General features: G+C 51.1%; 1 protein-coding gene across 1 annotated transcript in view; it reads right to left on the bottom strand.

Moving 5' to 3' along the window:
* Positions 1-22578, bottom strand: part of PLXNA2 (plexin A2) — a gene marked incomplete at both ends in the record, with an annotated part of 86308 nt that overhangs the window by 227 nt on the left and 63503 nt on the right. Inside the window, 16 exons of the mRNA XM_079546544.1 lie at positions 855-1005; positions 1117-1329; positions 2413-2582; positions 3254-3444; positions 5557-5656; positions 8732-8835; positions 8971-9130; positions 9606-9752; positions 10362-10428; positions 12590-12858; positions 13908-14050; positions 15338-15572; positions 16557-16700; positions 17286-17525; positions 18695-18788; positions 19843-20010. Coding sequence (XP_079402670.1) covers positions 855-1005; positions 1117-1329; positions 2413-2582; positions 3254-3444; positions 5557-5656; positions 8732-8835; positions 8971-9130; positions 9606-9752; positions 10362-10428; positions 12590-12858; positions 13908-14050; positions 15338-15572; positions 16557-16700; positions 17286-17525; positions 18695-18788; positions 19843-20010 — 2596 coding nt within the window. The remainder of the gene's footprint in view (positions 1-854; positions 1006-1116; positions 1330-2412; positions 2583-3253; positions 3445-5556; positions 5657-8731; positions 8836-8970; positions 9131-9605; positions 9753-10361; positions 10429-12589; positions 12859-13907; positions 14051-15337; positions 15573-16556; positions 16701-17285; positions 17526-18694; positions 18789-19842; positions 20011-22578) is intronic.

The raw sequence follows: 22578 nt of genomic DNA, 5'->3' as shown, positions 1-22578 counted from the left end.
CCAGATAGATCATGGCCCCAGGATGGCAGAGGAACATTCCCAGAGTACCAAAATGCCCCGTGTTTCCTCAGGAGTAGTTGACAGCAAGAGAAATTGGGATGGAGCAGTATGGCCAACACTTCCTTAGGATGTGTAGCTTCTGAGGTTCCCCACTGATCATAAATCCCTCAGTCTCACTCTGATAGTTCTGTACTGGAATATAATTCTTCAGTAACAAATGGTGAAGCAGTGCAGTGAGCAGCCAGCCGTGCTCCTCTGCTTGCTGGGCTGCTCAGTGCAGAGCCCTGTACCTCGGGCTCCACATTCCTCGTCTCATTTAGCATGAAAGTTATGGGATTTTAAAATCTAATTGGAAAAATGATACAGTACTGTATCACAAATGCATACATGCAATTAAATGACAAAACCCTTCCTTTTAATGGACATAATTGCAAAATAGGTTCTTCTTGCACTGAAATGAAGGGGTGGAACAGATGGTGAGAACTTGGTTTCAAGTGAAGCATTCATTAAATGAGCTCAGGCTGCCAGGAATTCTGTGCAAACAGGAGTGAGCACCAATGCACCAGGGACTTGTACTATGCTGTTCCCAAAGGACAGGGACATTCAAGGGGAGTTTCACTGGGTCACGAGGATTTTTTTACTGCATTTAGGAGCGAGATGCACTTGTGCCAAGGCTGAGGAATGGAGTTGCTCACCCAATATTTCAGCTATCGTTTCTCCTGGGACAAATGCTACAGAGCAAGACCTGAGCCTCACTGCGCACAAACAGAGCAGATGTGGGCAGCAGCCATACAAGCTACAGCCATGCTGCAATGAGGGGAATGTCCCTATGTCCCCTCCCCAAGGGCACCCACCTCCTCGCTGTATTTGCTGACGTAGGAATAGATCTCGTTGAGTGCACTCAGCATGTTGAACTCAGCTGAATGCAGACGTGACTGCTCAGCCAGGTATGCATTCATGTCCTGGTCGCTGATGGCTGGCAGCTTGGCAATGTCTGCATAATACCTGCAGGGACCAAAGGCTCGGTGAGGAGCAGGGAGGACAAAATACCCCCTCTTCTGCTTGGGATCTTATCACTGGGATGCTATGACTCCAACCTCTCTGCCCAGCTCCTACCTCTCCACCCAGCTCTTGTAACTGGGGATGTCCTTGGCGTACAGCAGCTTGTTGGATGGGGAATCCTTGCCCAGGCGGTGCTCGGAGGTGGAGCATGAGTCCATGAAGGTCTGAGCCACAACTGAGAGGCAGGCATCCGTGATGCTGCCTTTGTGGATGTCAAAGACAAACTGCGGGTTTTTGATCACGTTCACCCAGAAGCGGAGAGGGAGGCTGCAGGGAAACCAAGAAACAAAACTGGATGTTAAGAAAAGCCTGAACAGATCCTTCCTGTGCTGTGCGTTCCCTCTGTGGTGGCCGAGGAGTGGGGCTGAGCCTGGGGCAGTGTGGTCACCACTGTGCCCATCATCGGCTTTGTCCCCAGATCCCAAGGCCTTCACAATCAAAGGGGAATTATTATTCCTTTTTTCTTTGGCTGTACAGCAGGATCAAAAAAGCAGCTGCTGCCTTCTATTACCTTTCAAGTCTTGGCTCTCTCCATCCAGCTATGCACGGGGGGCTGCAGCCTTAACTCTTGCTGCACCACGGGCCAGCAGCTCAGCTGCACTCTGCAGTGCCCATGCCCTCCCCTCCATCGCATCAGCTCTGTCCTGCAGCTCCTTCTGCTCTGACCTCCTCCAGCAGCCTACGCCTCTCTCCCTCCTCCAGAAAAATTCTGGCATTGCTGCTCTGCTCCATTTCCCCTCTGCTCCATTCCCCAGCAACCCTGCAGCTATCAGCGCCCAGCAGGGTCAGAGCCCACATGTGGGTCAGAGCCCCCAGCGGTGCCAGCACAGAAACCCCCACCCCACGGTGCTTTCCTTGTCACTGCTTCAAGAAGACTCATCTCTATTTGCGATTCAAACGTTTTTATCCTAATAACTCCTTCTGATGCTTTCAATAAATTGTTTTTTTGCTCCCCACTGCCTTAGCAGGGAATGCAGCTTTTGCAGACGTGGTGATTAGAGGCTTTTAAAGCCATGCGGGACTTGGGGGAATGCACAAAGTCTTCAGGGAACAGCCATTTGTTGTGGGCTTTTTTTTTCTTCCCCTCTCTTGCAGAGGTAGATTTCCAACCCACAGAGCTTTTAATCCTAAAATAACAGAAGAGCAGAGCTGTAATAGCTCCATTGTTTGGGGAAGGCTAAGCTCAGGATTGGCACCCAGAGCCCCATCTGTGTGGGACAGCAGTGCTGTGAAGGGGTCTGCATGGCTCCGTGCTGCATTTATACACTGGGGCTACAGCGCCGTGTTGCTCCGGCCCTTCTGACAGCTCTGCCATCAATTTTTCCCCCCACCACAACAGCCACATCTTACCAATTGCTCTTCCAGGTGTGCCGTACATCTGTGTCGTGGATGCCGTGCTTATCTGCCTGCTCGTCCAGGAAGTCAAACATGTACTTGATGGCCAAGGGGAGCGCGCTGCCGCGGTGCACCGTGCTGAACAGCGTCTCAAAGAGGTCATCCACAAACTTCTGCAGCGTGCCCTGATGGGAGCAGCATGGCAGCTTTTGTTTTTTGGGATGGCTTTTTTTTCTTTTTTTTTTCTTTTTTTTTTGTGGGGGATATTTTGGGATATGCCTGCTTGGTGGTTGCTAATTTGGGATTGATGTTAGAAACTGCTGTTGCATAAGTAGTCCAATTTTGGGGGCTTGCCTGTATCCTACAGTAAAGCATATGTATGGGGTTTTTATACCACTGAAAGGAAAGCGAGCTTGGTTAATTTGCTTTATTGTTATTTCACAGAATGGCCGGGGCTGGAAGGAACCTTAAGGATCACGAATCTCCAACCCCCTGCCATAGGCAGGGCCACCAACCTCCCCATTTAATACCAGACCAGGCTGCCCAGGGCCCCATCCAACCTGGCCCTGAATACCTCCAAGGACAGGGCATCCACAGCCTCTCTGGGCAAACAGCTATTTAAACAGCTCAGTTTAGAAACTGGGCTTGCACTGCTGATAAGGGGGAAGCATTCATAAGCTCAGGGGTAAATCTGAAGGCTGGAACTGGGTGATGTTTGAGGTCCCTTCCCATCCAAGCAACTCAATGGTTCTATGGAAATGAACCCCCAGGGCATGGCAGGGGGCTGAGGATCCCCAGTGACCACATGGACATCCCTTCTTGGGCATCTCCCAGGCAAGCTTAGCACACCATTTACCTTTGTAGCCAGCAGCCTTGTCAGGTAGATCTCGGACACCATCTTGCTGCCCCGGTCCCCCTCCTTCTGGTCACCATGGTCGTGGTTTTTCACCAGGTGCCACACTTTGACACCACTCTCCAGGTCTGGGGTGATCATGGGGGCTCGGGAGCGCAGGCTGTCAGGGCTGCCAGTGTAACGGAAGGTGGAATCTGAGTGTGAGAGGAGAGAGCACGCTCAGTGTAATGCCTCCTTCCATCTGCCTGCCTCTGCTCGGGGATGGCACTGCTCTCGTTAATGCCAGAATCATCTGCTCTGATTTGTTTTTGCAGGGCAGTGCAATGCAATACCGTACAAAATGAAATTTGCCAAAATAGGCCGTGCACTTATAAACAAAGCACATGCTGGTCTTCACCAAGCACAGAGTCCCCCAGCCTGAAGCTTTCTCCTTCTGCACCCAGATGTGAGGCTTCTCCCCCTGCATTTTCATCCCTTACCTGCAACACAACAGCTCCGTGAGGGACGATGCCCCATGATCCCAGCTCATGCAAGCAACACCATCTGCTCCCAATACCAGTATTTTGTACCTAGTAAGTGCAGAAGAAAAGGTTCTTCTTCCTGAGGCTTTCTTAGAGCAACCGGAGCTGGACTCTGATCACAGAGCCTCATAGAAGCAAGGAGCAGAGGCAATGGGATCTACCCTACTGGCACGGAGACCAAGAAGGGATGAGGGACGTGGAACTTCCCAAGCGATGTGCTACCCTGGACACCATCCTCTGTGAGCCAAGACAAGGTGCTAACAACTCGGCGAGGCCAACGTGAGTCATGCACTGCTCATTTTTGTACTCTCACTGAATTCCTTTGTTCTGTGGGAACCTCGTGTGTTCTCCTAAGCTGAGCCTTCAGTTTGCTGCTTGCCCTTCCCAGCAAGAGGAAGGAGATCAATCATAAATCAGCCAGGGGAAGTGTGCAGCTCATTACAAAACTAGCTAGATTTTCATCCCTGATTAGGGCTTAGATAAATGAGTACTCCAACTGATATAATTAAGGAGACAGACAGGGGGACGGCTAAGGAAGCATCTAGTAATTCTATTTTTAAGCGTAGCTCTGTACTGATATATAATGGGGAAAGTAAATAAGTATCTCATTTAAATTCTGTCGGCGCAATTAGAAGTATTAATCTTAATGGGAGGAATGATAATTCACACTGGTGGCTCACAGAGGCTTTTTCACGTGGCAGAGATCGATGAGCCCTGAGGACTCCTGTGGTGGTGTGACCTGGCTTTGGTTTTCCCATCCCCTGCAGAGCCAAAGCAGTGGGCTGCAGTTGTGTTGTGCTGCCCAGCAGAAACGTTCTGGACCAGAAAGCCTGACTGAGGGCTTTCCTGCAACAAGGATGCCCAGTTTGAGAGAATAAATTGTTTGGGGAGCTATAACCAGGACAGGGAGACGGGTTTGCCAGGAGCCCCCTCTTCTGCACAACGCTCTGCACAGTGCAAGATAATGAGAGATCAGCGTGCTAGAGATTTTGCCACCGCTGCCTTTTATGAAAATATATTATTACCATCATTGTGGATTTAGCGCTATAAATGCACACCTGGCACCTAGCAGACTCATTTATTCAGAGCGTGGAGTCTTTAGGGACCATCTGCAAAGTGCCTTAACCGTGCCATTATGCAAATGGCCAATTCCCAGGAGCGCGAATGCTAGCGCATCGAGTTCACACTGCTGTTACCATTTCTGACCCATTAGCTGAGATGTCAGGATCCTCCACTTACAGGAAGAATAGATGAAGGAATTGTTATTTTTTCCCTCCCCTGCAGCCCTGCTTACAAGGAGAACACAGTCTGCTCTCCTTGCAGAAAGGTGCTGTGGTTGATGGCTGGACTTGGTGATCTCAGAGGTCTTTACCAACCTTAATGACTCTATGGCTCTAGGTGCAGCACCCTCTGAGCCAAAAGCCATTCCCAGGGCCTTCCCCAGACCCACATTCCCATGGGCTGCTCATGATGGTGCTTCCTTTTCCCCTCTCAGATTCGTAGACTCATAGAATGGCTGAGGTTGGAAGGTACCTTAAAAGATCATCTAGCTCCAAACTCTCCGCTCCTTTCTGCTGTCCTGCTCACAGATGGAAAAGCCTTTGCAAAAAGCCAGCAGCCAAGCACATTTTTTCTGTTTGGCACACAAATGCAGTTTCCTTCTGACAGAGTGCTGCAGTTCTTTGGGGCAAGCTGCTGCTTTTTTTTGCACCTGATTCTTTCAGGCCAAGGCAGCCCCTACACCCACCAGGACACATCCTTGTTTAAAGCAGCTCTGCTCCTCACCGTATCTGCTGATGGACGTGCGGGAGATGCTGGCGGAGGCAGGGATGTTGTAGGAGGAAGTCTGCTTGGGGACAAGAGCCACAACGGAGCGGTCTGACACCTGGGGAAGGGAGAGAGAAGAGGTGAGCCAGGCAGTGCAGACAACAGAAATGCTCAGGTTGGCACAGAGCTGATGGCACAACGCTGGGTTCCTTGGGTGAAGGAGAAAGGTCTTGCTGGCAGCCCTGGGCTTCTGGTGCTGAGCCCCATGCTGGGTCAGACCCTTAGGAGCAGAGATCAAAGGAAAGCAGTGATAAATCAAGGGACAGATTGAAGATTGCTTTGGTCATTCTGATTTAAGATTGCGTTTTATGCAACAAAAATGAGAATCTCAAGAATTGTTGTGATCCAATTAAAGTAACAATGCAGAGGGAATAAAGCAGCCGTGATAATGTTACGGGCCATAAAACATTCCTATTAAACCATTTTTTATTTTAACAATTTTTATGAACTTTAGAAGTTTGATTTACAGCCCAGAGTGTCACACAGCCATCTTTCAGGGGTATTAAATCGTCCATCCCTCTGCTGCTCCAGAGAGGGAATTAAATGCTGGGAAGTCCAACCATAAATGAACATTAATGCTAACAAGGTTTGGTTATGGCAGACTTTAGTAGCCATGTTTAATTTTATCCTCCCTATAAATCCAACAGCCACTGGGTGTTTCTTAACACATTTCTGTTAATTAAGGACCTGTGGGTCTCGTGGGAATCTCTGCACCCAGCGCTGCCTGCAGCACAGCTCCTGCACCACGGCCCTGCTGTGCATTATGATGAAGTTTCAGGCAAATGGGTGTTGTTATTATTGCTAACGAGAGTGGAAATAACAGCCACTTGTGTTCCACAGCACAGAAGCGAGATATTTCTGAGCAAAACACTCCCAACACCTTTCTCATTTCCTCCGCTGCTACTGCCTCACTCCATCCAATTTATTAAGTCAATGGAAGGAACAATCAGTGGCCATATTATTATCCAGGGGTGTCATTAGCTGCCACTTCAGCTCAGCTCCACCTCGGAAGCTGAGCACTGGGATGCAGCCCGGGGTGGGGACAGCATAGGTCCCCATGCCCTGAGCACTGCCACTGACTGAACCCAGGGTGCAATGGCTCAGCCAAAAACGCTGACCTACAGAGCAGTGTCATAAGGAACACAAGCTCCTTTCCCACCTCATTCTACTGCTGCCACGCTGCCGTTAAACCCAGCTTCAGAAATATTCTGATTCTTCCTTCCCCCAGCTGGAAACCTGCTGCACAATATGCCTTCAGGAGAGGAAAGATGGAGCTGGGCTGCCACCTCTGTGCCACCTCCCAGCGAGATGCAGCCCCACGGCCGTATCCTCATTTCTGATGCTCCTTCCCTCTCTGCTTCTAATTTGTCATTTAAAGCAGTTTTCTAATCTCTCAGCCCTTCCAGGCTCTTGGTACCTGACAGGTACTCATGCTCTGCTGCCTCCTAGTTAACCCTGCACGAGCCACTGTAAATCATTCAATATTCAATTCAGGGTTTCATTTTTCTTCAGTAGAGCCACACAGGGCGGGATTCTCCCATGAGGTTTAATGTCACAAACCAAAAGGACACTGCATAAAGGTAATACAACGTGGTTCAAAAGCTCCAGAGACTTCAGCAAAGCACTACACCTATTTAACCCATACGCCTATTATAAAAATGAAGAAATAAGCAGCAGGCCTACAGCTCTCTATATAATTCTATAAAGTGGTTCAAAAATATTACAGAGGGTGAAAATGCCCTTTTAAATCCAACCCAGCTTTTGCATCCCACGAAGAGCACATTTTGCCAATTGAGGCAGATATATGGTGGGTTGTTTTGGCTTTTTTTTTTTACCAGCCTAAACATGTAGAAAATGAAATATGGATGTATATAAATCTAGAAATCATCTCTCCAGTCCTCCAGAAGCCAGCAACAACCTCCATCCCCCTCCTGCAGCTCAAAGCACAGATGTGCTGTATGCCACTCGCCCTTCCCTGCTGCCCTGCAGCTCTCCATGCTCTGTGCCATGCATTTTCTGCCCCCCAACAATCCTGGCTTAAGCAACCAAAGAGCAGAGCCGGAGGCAGCACTGATTTTATACCCCCTTCTAAGCAGTGCCTTTGCCCAACATGTTTGTTTTACTGTGCAGCCCTGGAGCATCTGTATTTCTGATACCTAATAAAAACATTTATTACTGGAACAGAAAAAAAAAAAAAAAACAACATAAAAAAGGATAAAATGGTAGAAATACCAAAAGGAAAAAAAAAAAATAATAAAAATCGCTGCTGTTTGTTTTTGGCAAAAGCTCTGCCTCGGCGAGATTCCTGTTGCAGTGCAGAGAACTTGGCTTTGTTTCATGGCTGAAACAGCTCCATTCGGGCTGCACGGAGCTGTGGCCAGAGCCATGTGTGACTGCTGCCTATTTAGGTACTTGGCAGCAAACTTCCACTTTGTTCCAGAGCAAAGCTGACACTCAAGTGGCAGGAATAGCTGCGGTGCTGTGAGTGCTGTCAGGATTTTGTTTATTTTAAGGCCAAACTTATGGCTCGGGTTTCCCACAGGCACCAAAATGAAGACGGTCCCTCCCTTAGCACCCAGCTCACATCAGAACATAAGTTTCACTGGTGACTTCCTCAGTTGACTTCTAAAGATCACAAAACCTCACTGCTTCCCTGCATGCTGGATAATCCCTTGCAAATGACAGGTGGAGCCGATGTGAAACACAACAGAATTCATCTCCCATGGTAAGCTGGATGCACAAACCTTCAGGTTCAAGGATTGGTTTATACGGTGCTGGTAGCAGGACTCCTGTGAGCTGACTTGGAAGGCTCTGGGATTTGGAAGGCAGAATCCCCTCTCTTTTCCCTGCTGCCCTCCGTTCTGTGCCCATCTGCAGCCCTACAGGCTCAGCCCTCCCCTTGCTCGGTCTCACAAGCACAGATAGCAGCTTTAATTTAGCCAATTTTCAACCCTGCTAGGTTCTTTAAGATCCATGTCAAGCTTGCTTTCCTGTCTAATGCAGAAGCACATTGAACCACTCAGGTTTCTCATGCAAACGTGACCTCTCCGTCTGCCTGGAAATTAAATTTCTGCCTTTCTGTTCCTTCATCACGGCAGCCTTCTGGGAGCTGCCTACCCAGGCCTGCTCTCACCTGGTAGTGCAGCAAGGTGTTCAGTCGCTTCCAGTCGCCTTCAATCTTGGTGGTGATGTCTTCATCCTGCAGCACCACGCGTGCGATGCGGCCCTGCCGCCACTCTGTAAGGCAGAAGCGATGGATGCATTGCTCAGAGCGGGGACAGCCATGGGCTCATCTGCTTGGCTAACCCAAAGAGCCCACAGAAATGCTCAACAGGTAAAAAGGGACACCCAGAGAAAGCACCAAGCCCCTACCCAAATCCATGTCAACAGCTCTCGGTCGCTGGGAATAGGGGACGTTCTTGTACACCGCATCAAGGATTTTCTCTTTGACCTGGGTGATGGTATCGCAGTTCAGCACCTTCACAGGGATCTCTGGACTGTTCTCGTTGTCTGGATTCACACAGTTCAAGATCTGGGAAGAAAGGAGAAGCACACCATTCCCTTAATGGCTCCACACAGAAGCAGAACAACAGGAACATAGTTCAGTGCTGATGGATTGATGGTTGGATGGCCTTAGTGGCATTTTCCAACCTTAACGACCTTATTAGAATAAGCGTCTGCACAAGAAGCAGCCCTCATGGTAAAACCCTGCATCTATATTTACCTCATTGCAGCTGCACATATCTATATAAACAATTAAGATAGGAGTCCTCATATGTTGATTTTCCCTTGTTAGAGGAAGGACAGTGGACCAAATAGGATATTGGTACCTACGAGTTGGGCACAACCCCAAGCTACCAGCCAGGGACACTCCTGATTGGACTTTACTGCACTGCCAACAGCAGTGCTCATGGCAGTGCTCCCATAGCGGGCCTGAAGGTCAGCATGGCTCATGCCCAACAGGGAGGACAGCAGCAATCCAGCTCTTTCCCCCAGCATTCACTCACCAGGGTCTTGTACTCAATCTGCTGCCGGATCAGCTTGTCCTCGCTGAGTGAATAGCGGGCTTCCCCCGTGATGGCATCAATTGGGCCCTTCTCCATCTGCTGCTTGATGGCACAGTACAGCATGAAGAGTGGCTCTCCAGCACATTCCTGCACAAGGAGACCAGCGGCGAAATCAACCCAGGGGTGAAGTGCAGCTACATCAGGGCTGCTGGCCCACAAAGACATCTTGCACATGATTAATTGCAGCAGAGGCACAGCCCCGTTGCCTTAATCATTAGCATATGTGCAATCGGGCTCAGCCCCCAGCAGCTCCGGCAGAGCACAGCCAAAACTGCTGCTTGATGGCTGTTGTGCTTGGCTTGGTAAAGCTCTACTGAATCTACAGGGCTGTAAAATGGGAATCTGAGATCTTGATCTCATTGTTCGCTCTGATGAAGTAAACTCTGAGGGGGCTTCCAAAACCAAAATTAAATTGCCAAACTATGGAAGCGCAGGCATGGAGGTGCTCAAAGAGGTGTGAGCCCTTCAGAGGGCACAGCCTGGAGTACTCCAGAGGACACAGCTGGGTGATACTTGGTGCAGCCAAAGCCAGGGAAAGTTAAACAGAAGAGCAGAAAACCTTTTCATAAGAGAGCCTTTCAGCAGTACTCAAGGAAAGCAACAGAAACTTGACTGCATGAGACTGTTTTCAAGCTCAGATTTGCCCCATGCAGGTGGGAGAGCAAAGCAGCTGTGCTCCACTCCATCCCTCCTTACCTTGAGAAATTTGTGGAGGAGGAAAGCAAACCAATTCGTCAGCATCTTCTCAGCCACCGACTCTGTCCTAGGAAAGCCAGGAGGAGGAGAGGCACATTACCAACAAAACCAAATCCTCGCACAAACCAACCTCAGGAAACGGGAATGGCCAGAGACAGGAGGAGAGGAGCATCCTGCTCAGCACAGCTCCCAGTGCATGCAGGCAGCACGATGCAGGCAGCTCATCCCCAGCTGACAGCCCATCAGAGCCCTGACAGGGAACAGGGAGCCTGGGGACACTCAGCTCTGTGCACGTGGTGCAAATTACAGCCTGGCGCTGTAAATCACTGGGATTTGCACTGGGCTGGCAATCAGGGACAGCAGAGTGACAATGGCAGGAAAATTGCAGCTTTATCCCCGGTCCCACCCAGCGTCCTCTCCCCACATTGTGCCCAAGATTATCTTTAATTTCAATACAATAGCTCCTAATGATAGTTTTTAATGCTGGCTCTGCAGGATCCTGTTTCTTTTCCTGGGATAGGGACACTGTGCCTCCAACATCCTGTGCCCAGCAGCCTGGCGCTGGTGCAGCACTGCAGCAGGTACAGCAGAGCTCTGTGGGTCCCATCCTGCTCCTGACCCATTTTCCCTGCTCTTCCCTGACTGCTCTGCTGACTTGAATGAGGGACTGCATCTTGGTATGTATTTATACAGCACCCAGCGTGTTTGGGGATGCTGGCATTTAATGAAGAAAAAAAAGCCAACAGGGTTTGATCACAAAGTCAGACAGATCAAGTGCAAAAAAGGAGCCACAGATTTCAACAAACAAAAACTGACACCAGTCTGCAAAAAAAGACCCGGGGTTACGTTATCTATCATCTCTTAGGATCACAACATCTGCCAGGAATTTGCGAAAATGTCTGCAGATCCCCAAAGAATTCCAGCCTGAATTGATTAACTGCCTAAAAACTCATCCTGCAAACTGACACGCGCACTGCTCGCCTGTTTAAATCACTGCCACTGCCCAATTAAGGAGGAGCACCAGCAGCACGCTGCTGTGCCAGCCAGCCACGAGCCACACCAAATGCAGAGGCAGTGACGTAGCCAAGAAAAGGATTAAAACACAGAGCGAAAATCACGCATTCGGGACGAATACTGATTTAATAAACCACTTTGTTAATAGAATACTAGACTAATAATTGGCCAGGGTGCGGATTAGCACTGCTAGCAAGCTACAGATCCAGCTGGGTGCTTGTGGGATGGCTCTGGTGCCCTGCTCTGGCACTGGGAAGCAAGCAAAGCTAAACAAAAAGAGCCCAGAGAACCCCAAAATCAATATGTATTCTACTCATTTTCCCTGCTGTATCTGGGTCTCTCAGCTGCTGCCTGCTGTCTGTGCCAGGAACCAGAGCTGCCATTTGATTTAATGTCAACTTTTTTGCTGTCTCCCATGAGGGGTCACAGTGGAGGAAAGCGAGAGGGGAAAAACGAAGAAGAAAGAGAGGGAGAACTGAGCACTGATTGGCAATGACTGCCACGAGAGAGGGCAAGAAATAAAAGCACGCAGTGCCTTGCTTTGTGGCTGTTTGCTGATGATTAAGGAGCAGGGCGAGAAGACGCAAATTAAAAGCAAATTTTGGCTTTCTGCATTCATTTGGTTTCCCTGTGCCAGGCGCGGGTTTAGGAGGAGAGTTCTCAGAGCTAACCCACAAGAAGTGGCTGTGAGCAGAGCCATCCTGCTGCCAGCGCAGTGCTCTCTCCCATCTGGGGATGGGTGGGAGGGGAGGGAACGACCCCTAGTGCCATCCCTGTATTTCTGGAGCACTGCAAAGAGCCACCAGGGATGGCTGGGGAGAAGGTGCCTTCCCAGCGACGCACCAAACCACGGGGGAAATTAAGATGGCTTCCTTTCCCGAGATGAGTTATTGCCTCTGCAAACACAGCCAGACTTAAAGCAATTTCCTGTCAAGTATATTCACGATGGTTGGAGGAATCCCTGCTTTTTTCCTGGGGCTGTGAAAATCATCCCATTTCCCTCGGCTGCAAGGTGCCAGCGGGGCACCACGGGCAGCACTCAATGAGACATGGGACAGCAGCAGCTGACGACACAAGCGGGGTCTGGATGAGCATCCTGCCCTTCCCTGCTGGCTCCTCAGGCACTGCCAACCCAACGGCTTCGTTTTCCCACCTGGCTTTTAACCATCACCAAGAGAGCACACGGCACACGGCAGCGCCTGCCCTCCCGCTACCTGCGCAGCAGCAGCTTGGGGTGGTTCTTGTTCTCCAGGTTCTTCTCGATGAGGTCGGACAGCAGCTGCTTCAGCACATCGGTGGCGTATTCCAGCCGGCCCTGCAGCCCCGTCATGATGAGCGAGGCCACGTTGCCGCGGTCGCGCATGGAGAAGCTGCGCTGCAGCTCCAGCGTGCGGATGAAGGTCAGCAGGAAGACTTTGTTGTTGATCAGCTGAGCGAAGAGCTTCAGGGCTTTCTCCACGCTCTGCTGCCCGTTCCCTTGGACCTGTGGCAGAGAGCAGCCATCAGGAGGGGAGAGGACTGGAAGGCACCGCGTGCGCAGGAACCTTTGGTTTCAGACCAAGCTGATGGGACCCACGGCACTGCCCAGAAGTGATGAAGAGTGGGGTGATAACAAAGGGGTGATGCTGCTGTCCCACCCCATGGGACACCCACTGGGGCACTTCCCCACTGCCCTGGGTTACACTCTAATGCCAACAGCCCTACAAACAATGAGTAATTTTGCTTGTTCTCCACAAAAAAAGTGGCACACTTAAAAGTAAATTAAACACCAGTTTTGATTATTGCTTTACTATGGGGCAAGTGTAAAAAACTGAGCCTTTCAACCAGTTCCAGACTCAAGTAATTCATTACAAATGGATGAGCGGCGTTAAGCCGCTCTTTACCAAACATCTTGGAGAATTATGTATTGGTTTTACTGATGTTACATAATCAAGCAACTGTGTAATTGGCAACACATTTATCACTTCTGCAGTTCTATTTTTCATGCGGAAAAAAACAAATATGAAGCATTCATATTCATTTGCTAGAGCTTATATGGCGATGGCAGCAGCAACAATGGGTGGGACTGGGAAACTCAGGGCATGGAGATATGAGTCCAAAGGCAGCAAACGGTGGCCCCTTGGGAAGGAGCCAGATTTAGTGGATGAGTACTGAAGAGCCCTTGCATGAGTGCACAGAGCAGTGGGACCTCAGTAAAGCCCTGAGAGGAACGAGGGCACTCACTGACAGCACAGCCAGAGGCAGCCCATGCCCAGGCACTGTGCTTGCCCTCCTGTGGGCACGCCATGGAACAGCAGCAGGAGGATTCTTGGGCTGAGGAGCATCTAAAAGGACACCAGGAATTCATCCAGCATCATTTGCTGCTGGTCTAGAGCAATACCCAAACCAGTATCCAAACTGGACGAGAGGAACCAAGCAGTGTGTGATGAAGATATAACACCAAGCTCTTGGCTACAATGAGCTCGGGGTTCATCCTGCTGGCCCCATGGTTCCTAACAGGGCTGGGGGAGGAGATCACTGCCCACCCGTTACCTCCAGCTCCCGCAGAACGGGGTGATCCTCAATGCCAGGGAAGAGGACCCTCATGGCATACGTCCGATAGTCGAGGTATGGGATGCCAGAACGGTCCAGGTCACTGGTTAACTCATTGATGTCTGTCTGCAGCTCTGCAAAAGCTGTTTGGGAAGAAAAGAAAAAGGAGAAATGCAATGCAACACGGGCTCAGAGAGCATGTAGCAGCGGGTGCAGAGCAGAGCCTGCACGGAGCTCATGCAGACCCTCACCCTTGCTGGGAGCGAGCACACTGCAGAGAACAGATGCCAGGAACAAAAGATGCTTATGAATTTGTACGCAGTTCACAACTGTGTCTGTGCACCTAAAACACTCTTAAAAAGGCTGCAGATAGAGATGAGGATCTCTTTTCATAACCTGGTGCCTCCCTTATTCTCCTTTCTTCTCCTACCAACGGTTGCCAAAATAATCAAATCTGATGCAGATCAAATCCAAGCAGAAAGCGCCTGTGCAGGCCTAGGGAGGAATTCTTCTTCCTCTCAGAACAGAACTTCAGTGTGGATGTCAGGGTGGTATTTGTGGCCCTGTGCTCATTCTACAAAGCAGAAACCTTTGGCTCAGGAAGGTCTCTGCCCCCGAGCCAGGGTGCGCCCATACCAAAGTGAATGGCATCTCCAGAACACATCTCATCCTTTGCCTTTCAAGGTTACCCTTTTAAAATCAGCTGAACTAATCCTAATCAGCTGTTGATTGGGACAGAGCTCAAACTATAACATTTGCAGCTACTTTTCTTTACTTTGGTTTAACTTAAGCTCCTTTCCAGAACACACAGTTTCTCTGCAGCCTGACCTTTACAGTGAGGTGACGGAGCACTGGAACAGGCTGCCCAGGGAGGTGGTGGAGTCTCCTTCTCTGGAGATGTTCAAGACCTGCCTGGATGCCGACCTGTGCGACCTGCTGTAGGGAACCTGCTTTGGCAGGGGGGTTGGACTCGATGATCTCTGGAGGTCCCTTCCAACCCCTACAATTCTGTGATTCTGTGACCCTTCCCCACTCTCCATCTCATTCTGTGCCTTTTCTGGAGCCCTAAAAAGCCATTAGAGAAGGGAACACGTTGTGCGGGGCACCCTGGGGCTGCTGCAGCCCTCACCACACGATCGAGGCATGCTGCTTAAGCAGGATCAAGCTCTAATCCTATTCTCTGCACATTAGGCAGGCAGAGGCCGTGTCTGCCACTTGCTCTCATTACTGTTTCCCTGTGGGAGCACGTGCCCTATTGCCAATGTTGGGCAACGGGGATGGCTTTGGTGAGGACTGCTGGAATGGCCGCAGGGGGGACTAAAGCAGGGGTCCCAGTGCCCAAAGAGGAATCAGTCCCCAGAGAGAAGGAGGAATGGCTTGATGGGAGGAGGAAGGACCAGCGTCCAGGTTTGGGGTGATGGGATACTGACCCTCTTTGCACTCCAGTGCCACTCGGGACTCCAGGTTGTCCATCTGCATCTGCAGCCTCTTGAGGGTCAGGTCGTTCTCTCGGGACTTGCGCTTGTAGGCGATGAGCACGATGATGACGATGATGAGGAGCAGGCTGCCGCCGGCCGCGATGCTGACGATGGCTGGCAGGGTCAGCAGGCTGTCAGAGGTGATGCTCACCGAACCGGGGGAGAAGATGATGCCGCCGACACGCACCTGCAAAGCACCAGGGAGGTAAGCAGCAGCTTCTTTGGGCCTGCCCAAATGCAGGGCAGGCAGCACAGATGTCTTGTACATTTCTATGGTGGATGCACAGCACGGCTGCGGCTGCAGCAGCACCAATTGCCTCCAGAAACAAAGAGCGCAGCACAGCGAGGCTTCAAGCCATGATAAATGTGCCAGCCCTTCACTATCTGGGCTTTGTTCGTATTATCTGATGGCTCCATTTGACTTTCAGTTTATAGCTTTCAACTCCCTTTTGTAACCTGTGAACGTTTGTGACCCACTGACAATTTCCCTGACAAGTAACCAGAGCAAATGGAGAGAGAGGGGGGAAGAGGAGCAGGGGGGGGGGGGGCGCACAGAGGGGCCAGGTTCTCTTGGATGTGCCCAGGCCACAGATGTGAGCTGTGCTTCTGCGAGCCACAGGGATAACTGAATAGTTTTTGGATGCTGAACTTAAAGAGAAATAAATCACAATTGCAACCTCATTGGGCTTTGCTCGAGCGCTTTTACAACTGAGTGCTCAGTCTGGGGAGAGCAGCAGTGCCCAAAACCAAAGCAAAGCATCCTGATGAGCAGTCCAGACCTCCTGGCTCCTTCTGCCTCAGGAAAAGCCAAATCCTCCTGCCACCCACTTGGCAAAGCAGATCTGGCTACAAGGACTGCTAAAATCCCTTCCAGCTCTACAGGAGGGGAACACAGCACACTACAGCTCATCTTACCAGGGAAAGGCTGGAGTCTGGGGCTGAATGCCCTCAATATTTATTCTTTTTGGAAGGCTTTGACAGTGGGCAGCGAGTCTCAAGGAGGCAATAAGAAGTTTCACCACGCTAATCCTCATCAATATTTTAAGCTTTCAATTAGACAGCCATAAAGATCTAAAATCCTGCAGTCTTTGGACAAGAAATTGCACTCAGCTCTGAGCAGGTCAGGAAGGAGGAGGAGGAAGGGGCTCTGATGGCAGCGGTCGGTGCCTACCGTCACTTTGTGCTGCCCGCTGAGGGTCGGTGGCTCACACAGCAGCTGTGTTTCAGACACGGTGACGGTGCAGGGCGTCTCTCCAACCAGCACTGTGTAGTTGAGTTTGGCTCCTCCAGAAGCAGGCGGGCACAGGTTTTTGCCCTGGCAATAGAGGTGGAGAAGACTGTACAAGGATGCGGTGCGTTTCCCTGCTTTTCATTCCCACTCCCTGCTGGCACAAACGATGGGGCTCCTCTTCGTGTATCCTGGTCTCCAAACAGGGACAGAACTCCTCCCCCACTCATTGCTTTCTGGGCCCTCCTGAGTGGAAGCTTTGCATGCTTCTAGAGATTTCTGCATGGCCACTGCATGAAAAACCTTTAATGGCTTTAGTGAGACCGACAGAGCACTGGAGCAGGTTGCCCAGAGAGGTGGCAGAGTCTCCGTCTCTGGAGATACTCAAAACTCACCCGGATGCGATCCTGGGCAATGTGCTCTAGGGAAACTGCTTGAAGCAGACGGGTTGGACTAAATGATCCCAAGGGGTCCCTTCCAACCTCAACCATTCTGTGATGCCACCACATGGCATGCATGTGGGTTTTCTCTCACTGAGCTCTGCTGGTGAGAGCCATAGGGTACACACAGATGTGAAACACCAAAGTGCATTTGGCTCTGCTGGGTTTGAGGAGCTTCCAACCCCATCCCAGCACCGATCCCATCCCATGGGATGAGCAGAGGTCCCCTTACCTTCAGGATGATGGGTGACCCCGGCTTCTGCTCCAGCATCCCACTGGAGCTCAGAGGCTCAAAGGTGGGGTTGGGGTAGTAGATGAACTTGGTGTCATTGTAGACCCGCAGGGACTGCACGTTGTTGAAGATGAAGCCAAACTCATCGGGTCGCTCGACGGCATCCATGGTGGGCCGGGGCTCGGGGGCCAGGGCAGGTGCAAGGCAGCTCAGTGCTGTGGCATTCAGCACCACACACACCTGTGGATGGGACTCTGAGTGGTGCTGGGGAACTGCCCCGTGCTGGGGGGTTCCGACCTGCACAGCGATGCTCCGGGACCCTAAGTACTCTCTGAAAGCTCTGGCGGATTCCAGCTCTGCTGGAGGTATTTAATCAAGGCTCAACACCTTACACCCATCGTTTGGGAAGATTTGCTTCCCGTGCAGCCAGCACAAAGGTGCTGGAGCAGAGACAGAGAGAGCTTCACAATGAGAATGTTTGAAGAAAGGTGGAAGATTGTACACTGAACCACTTGGTCTTTTTTCTTTCTTTCCTTCCCAGCTGCACCCTTGCTGGCAGCACTAGCTTTGAAACAGACCTATAATGAACACCTGGCCTCTGCTGCAAATTGGTGATTAGAGGCATCTCTCTGATGTTAGAGATTGAGACGGGCCATCCCCTGACAGCATGGGGCTGGGGCAGCACGGAGGTCACCTCCTGGGGGCTGCAGACACCCCCGGCTCCCCCCAGCCCCGCAGTAGGAGCTGCTGCCTTACAGAGCAGCAAGGGGCCAGCCGTAAGTGGAAGATTTCACTCAATTTTGTGCCTTCAGAATTATTTTCGTAACACTGTAAGCGCTAACAGCAAAATGAGATGTTTTTAAAAAGAGCTCAGAATGAAAAGGTCTTTGGGGGGAAGGGAGAGAGGGGATGGGAAACTGCTGCTAACAGCCTTGCCCTTTCCAAGATAATGCAGGTTCAGAAAGATCACTGCATAGAAACAGTATTTTTCAGTTTTACTTGATCAAAATAATTTCCAAGTGTACTGGAGGTGCAATTTGTATTTGTAACATACAAGAACATTGCTTTCCACAGCAGTTTATGAAGGGTGGAACAAATGGTTTAAATAGAGGCCTTGGCTGGTGCTAGCTGAGACGGAGGCGTGAAAAATAACACCCAGCTTCCCCCAAACACTGGGAGCACCATGTGCCAGGAGGGGAAGCAGTTGGGATGATGGGGTCAGATCCCTGCATCACCAAGCAGAGCTGAGCTAGGTGCAAGGAAATTTCTGTGTGTCGTGACTCCTGCCTCCACGTCTTGCTGCTAAGAGTGGGGCTAAGCATAGGGCAGACTCCCAAGTAGCCTTTGCCAAGCAGAAAGCACAGGTTCCAGTGACAGTGTCAGATGGGACGTTGCCCACAGCTACTCACATTGATGGACTCCCTGCCGTTGTGCTTGACGCGGATGCGCGGCTCTTGGATGATGTCCAGGTTGGAGCCAGTGATGGTCAGAGGCGTGTGCCCACTGCAGGGAACCAGAGAGCCCTCGTTAGTTGCCTGGTGAAGGGGAAGCCAGCGTTTGGCCACAGGGATGCTCGCTGCTCTCTCAAAGTTGGCACCCCAGGGACTCCCAGCCCATCTCGAGTCGCAGGGCAGCGGTGCCCACGTGAGCCAGCTTTTCTCCTCACAGCTGTGCCCTCTCCCATGGAGGAGCCCTTCAAGGCAGCAGGATGAGAAACGGGACTAAAGAAACCAACTGAGCCGAGACTAAACGTGAAGAACAATAAATTAGTCACGGCGTTTAATGATTTACACAGCGGCGCTTCCAAGGCGCGCGGCAGCGGGCGATGAATGGCGCGTGGGGAGGGAACTGCTGAGCAGCACGCACACAAAGTGTCTTCCACTCCTGGCTGCTCCTTTCATGTGTCAATTGCAGCTGCACAGCCCAAATTCACCAAAACCTCCAGCACCTCCACAGCAGAGTTGTGCTGTTTGGTTGACGCTGTCAGTTTGCCATTCTGACACCCATCCAACCCAAAACGAGAAGTGAGCTTGAATGTGGGCTCAGAGCAACAGAGCTGCTGAGAGGTACTTATTTCCTCCATGGCCAACTTTGAGAAATGATTGGAATTTGAAATGAACCTGAGCACAGCCACTGCAGCAATACCAGGGGATGAGGACAGCCCAGGATTTGAACATCGCAGCATCCCAGTCCCATGCAGCTCCCACCAGTTGATGCTGGACAACTACTACGTTCTGATTAGCATCAGCTTTCCCATTTCTTCGTGATTGCTGGTTTTATTTTATTCCACAGCCACGAAAAGGAGGCTTTAATGAGCAACTGTGCACTCCTTCAGCAGATGGAAGCAATCTTGGGGCTTTATTCGTGCTCCCACAATCCAGGTGTAGGCTGCTATGGCTGTAATTGTCAAGGTAAATGACAACTACTTAAATAACTTCAGATCTGACTTTTGGTCAGTGCAAATGTTGCAGACGTTTGGCATTGAGAGATGCAGGACATGAGTGGTACGTGCATTCCCAATGGCACAGGGCAGGTGAGTTCCCCTGAGCTGCATTACCTGGCGATGCTCCACTCAGGCTCAATGTTCTGCACTTTGGGGTCATCAATGTATTCAAACAGCAGCGTCTGCTCGAGCTGAGCACGGTCAACGCTCACGGAGACGTGGACGGGCCCCAGGCCGTGTGCTGAGGGTGCTGACAGGCACACAATCTCATTCATGGATCGCCTGCGTGGAAAGGAGCAGAGGGAGTGTCAGTGGGCAGAGAGCATCCCTGTCCCCATGGGGCCACCCCATAGCTCACACAAAAGCAGAACCATCACTGAACCCTGTGCACCGAGATGCACAAAGCGGCCCAGCAAGCCCAGCAGGCACAGGAGGGGGCAGAGCCCTGTGCAAGAAGAGACCTTATCTGCCCACCAGGAGAAAGGCACACGTGCTTTGTGCCAAACTGCAGCCTCCCGCATCCCTCCCTGCACCCGCCGCCTTCTGTTGGGCGTGTGAAAACAGATGGCCGCTTTTTAAATGGGATGCAGCAGCTTGCTCCAAAGCCAAATTCTTTCCCTCCCCACCCCACTGCACGCACAGAGCCTCATGAGCTGCAGAACAGGCTCACGAAGCCCCAGTTTGGGGAGCACCATGCTGCCAGCACTGCTTTGTTCCCTGCCTGCCCACCAGCACAGCATGACCCCTGCTTGGTGCTGCTGGGCATGGCGGGGCATCTGCTTCCCCCACAGTACAGGCTGGCTGCTGGAGTACAAAGCAGTCGGGCAGTGCAGTCAGCAGAGCTCCCCCACATCACTGCAGGGCTGGGGATTTTCATTGGGGACAGAGCTGCTGAGCTCCACAGCACCACAGGGCCACTGTGCAAAGCGGCAGAGCCATGTCCCCGAGAGTCCAGTGCCCAAACTCAAGTCCCTGAGGACAGGAAGGGCCATGCTGCTGCCACGGCTCATTTAGCTTTGGCTTCTCTTCTGCCAGCACAGGGGAGACGACAGGCAGCTCCTCAGTGTTACACTGCTGTTATGGCACTTCCATCAAAGCCTGGCACTCTTTAGCTGGAAATCAAACCCTGGCACACCACCGTTCCATCGTCACCGACTTCGCCATGCTGCACACACCACCGAGGTACCTGAGCAGCTGTGACACAGCTCAGCGTGTGCACTGATGTGCATCCTGCACAGCCCCGTGTCTCCGTAGGTACACTGTGCTCCCTCTCCAGGGCCCTCCCAAATCCTCACCTTCTTTCACATCCACCCTCGGGTACCACAGTGCTGCACCATCTGCACACCCACCCAGCGTCACCAAGACAACAGAAAACTCCTAAAATATCCAAAACCGACCACGCTTGGCTGTTCCTATGGATGCTTTCCTGTGCCATCCCTGCTCCCTGCATCCCTTTGTCCCACTTTGCACCATCACACCACGTCTCTGCCCCAGCTCTGCCTGCCCCGCCGCTCGTTAATTAGCTCTGTGCTATTATTGTGTCGTCATGGTGAATCTACCCACTCCTCCGATCCGAGCTGGGAGAATGGGGGAAGCTGTAATTAGAGTGAATCTCATTAGAAACTGCTTCATCTAATCAGGCTCCCCCACACCCTCCAGTACAATTGAAGTTCACTGCCACAAAACAGTCCAAGCAAAACAAAGTGCACACACAGTGTGACCCCACGAGAAAGATGGTGTCATTTATACACTGCTGCTTGCTTTGTTTAAGTTTCTGCTTGCCTGGTGTAATTAGAACACACCAAGAATTCAGACCTGCTCCAGGTTTTGCAGCTCAGTATCTGCAGGTTCCCTGAATGCAATCATATATTTATGGAATTTTATTACAAAGCCAATTCTGCTTGTGGCTGCTTCTCCTGGCAGTAAATTGGTCACCTGTGTGCACTGAGGATGCAATCTGGCAGCTCTGCTCCGGACACAGGAAGAAATGCCAGTGGACTGGTTGCCAAATGTAGCACTTGGAGAGCCGGTCTGCAGCTGCAGAGCTCGGCAGGTCCAACCCTTTCTGATCTCCATCTCCTTCATCTGGTGCCACAGCATAAGTGGGGAAGGCCAGGTCCTAGGTCCCATCCTGCTCCTCGCTACTTGGCAGGACTGAGCCAATAAAATCCCATGGCTGCACCTTCACAGGTCCCATATTCATGAATCTTGAAGTCTTTCAGATGAGAATTTCACCTCCAGGGGTCATTCCATTCCCAAATACCTCCTTGGCTCCTGCTGGTGAGCTGGAGCTGGGATTTAGAAGGCAGAATCCTTCCATGCATCACAGCATTTCATGTAAGCTCCTGGGTTGCAAGGCGCAGAGAAAAAGCAAAGGGTCCTCTTGGCTTTCTCTGTTCTGCAGCCCCATGCAGACCTCATCTGCTCAGTGTGAGGAATGTCTTCATGGAGAGCAGTCTCCTCTGTCCTGCATGACTGCCTGCAGTGTGACACTACGCTGGTGGCACTGGGGCACCTGGGGACACCCCATGTGGGGATGTGTGTGTGATGCACACAGACGTATACTGCTTGTATCTTTTTTTAACTAAGCCCAAGAAAACCCATTAAACCCTGCAAATGTCAACTCTGCATTTACACTGCTGGGTAAAAAGCAAATTTGCCATGGGAATCCCAGAGGAGGCTCATGGCTGTGTACGTTCCACAGCAGGAGGCGGGTGAGAATCCTTCCTCTGCTCCGTAATTTCAGAGCCCTGCCTCACTCCAATGGTTTTTAGAGGAGAGATATCCCCTTCAGGCTGCATATTAAGAAAAATCTCTTCTCTGAAGGAGCACTGATGCACTGGCACAGGC

The sequence above is a fragment of the Tetrao urogallus genome (assembly GCF_951394365.1).
Source record: "Tetrao urogallus genome assembly, chromosome: 24".
NCBI lineage: Eukaryota > Metazoa > Chordata > Aves > Galliformes > Phasianidae > Tetrao > Tetrao urogallus.
The sequence above is the reverse complement of the archived record's forward strand: the minus strand, read 5'-3'. Positions and strand labels throughout refer to the sequence as shown.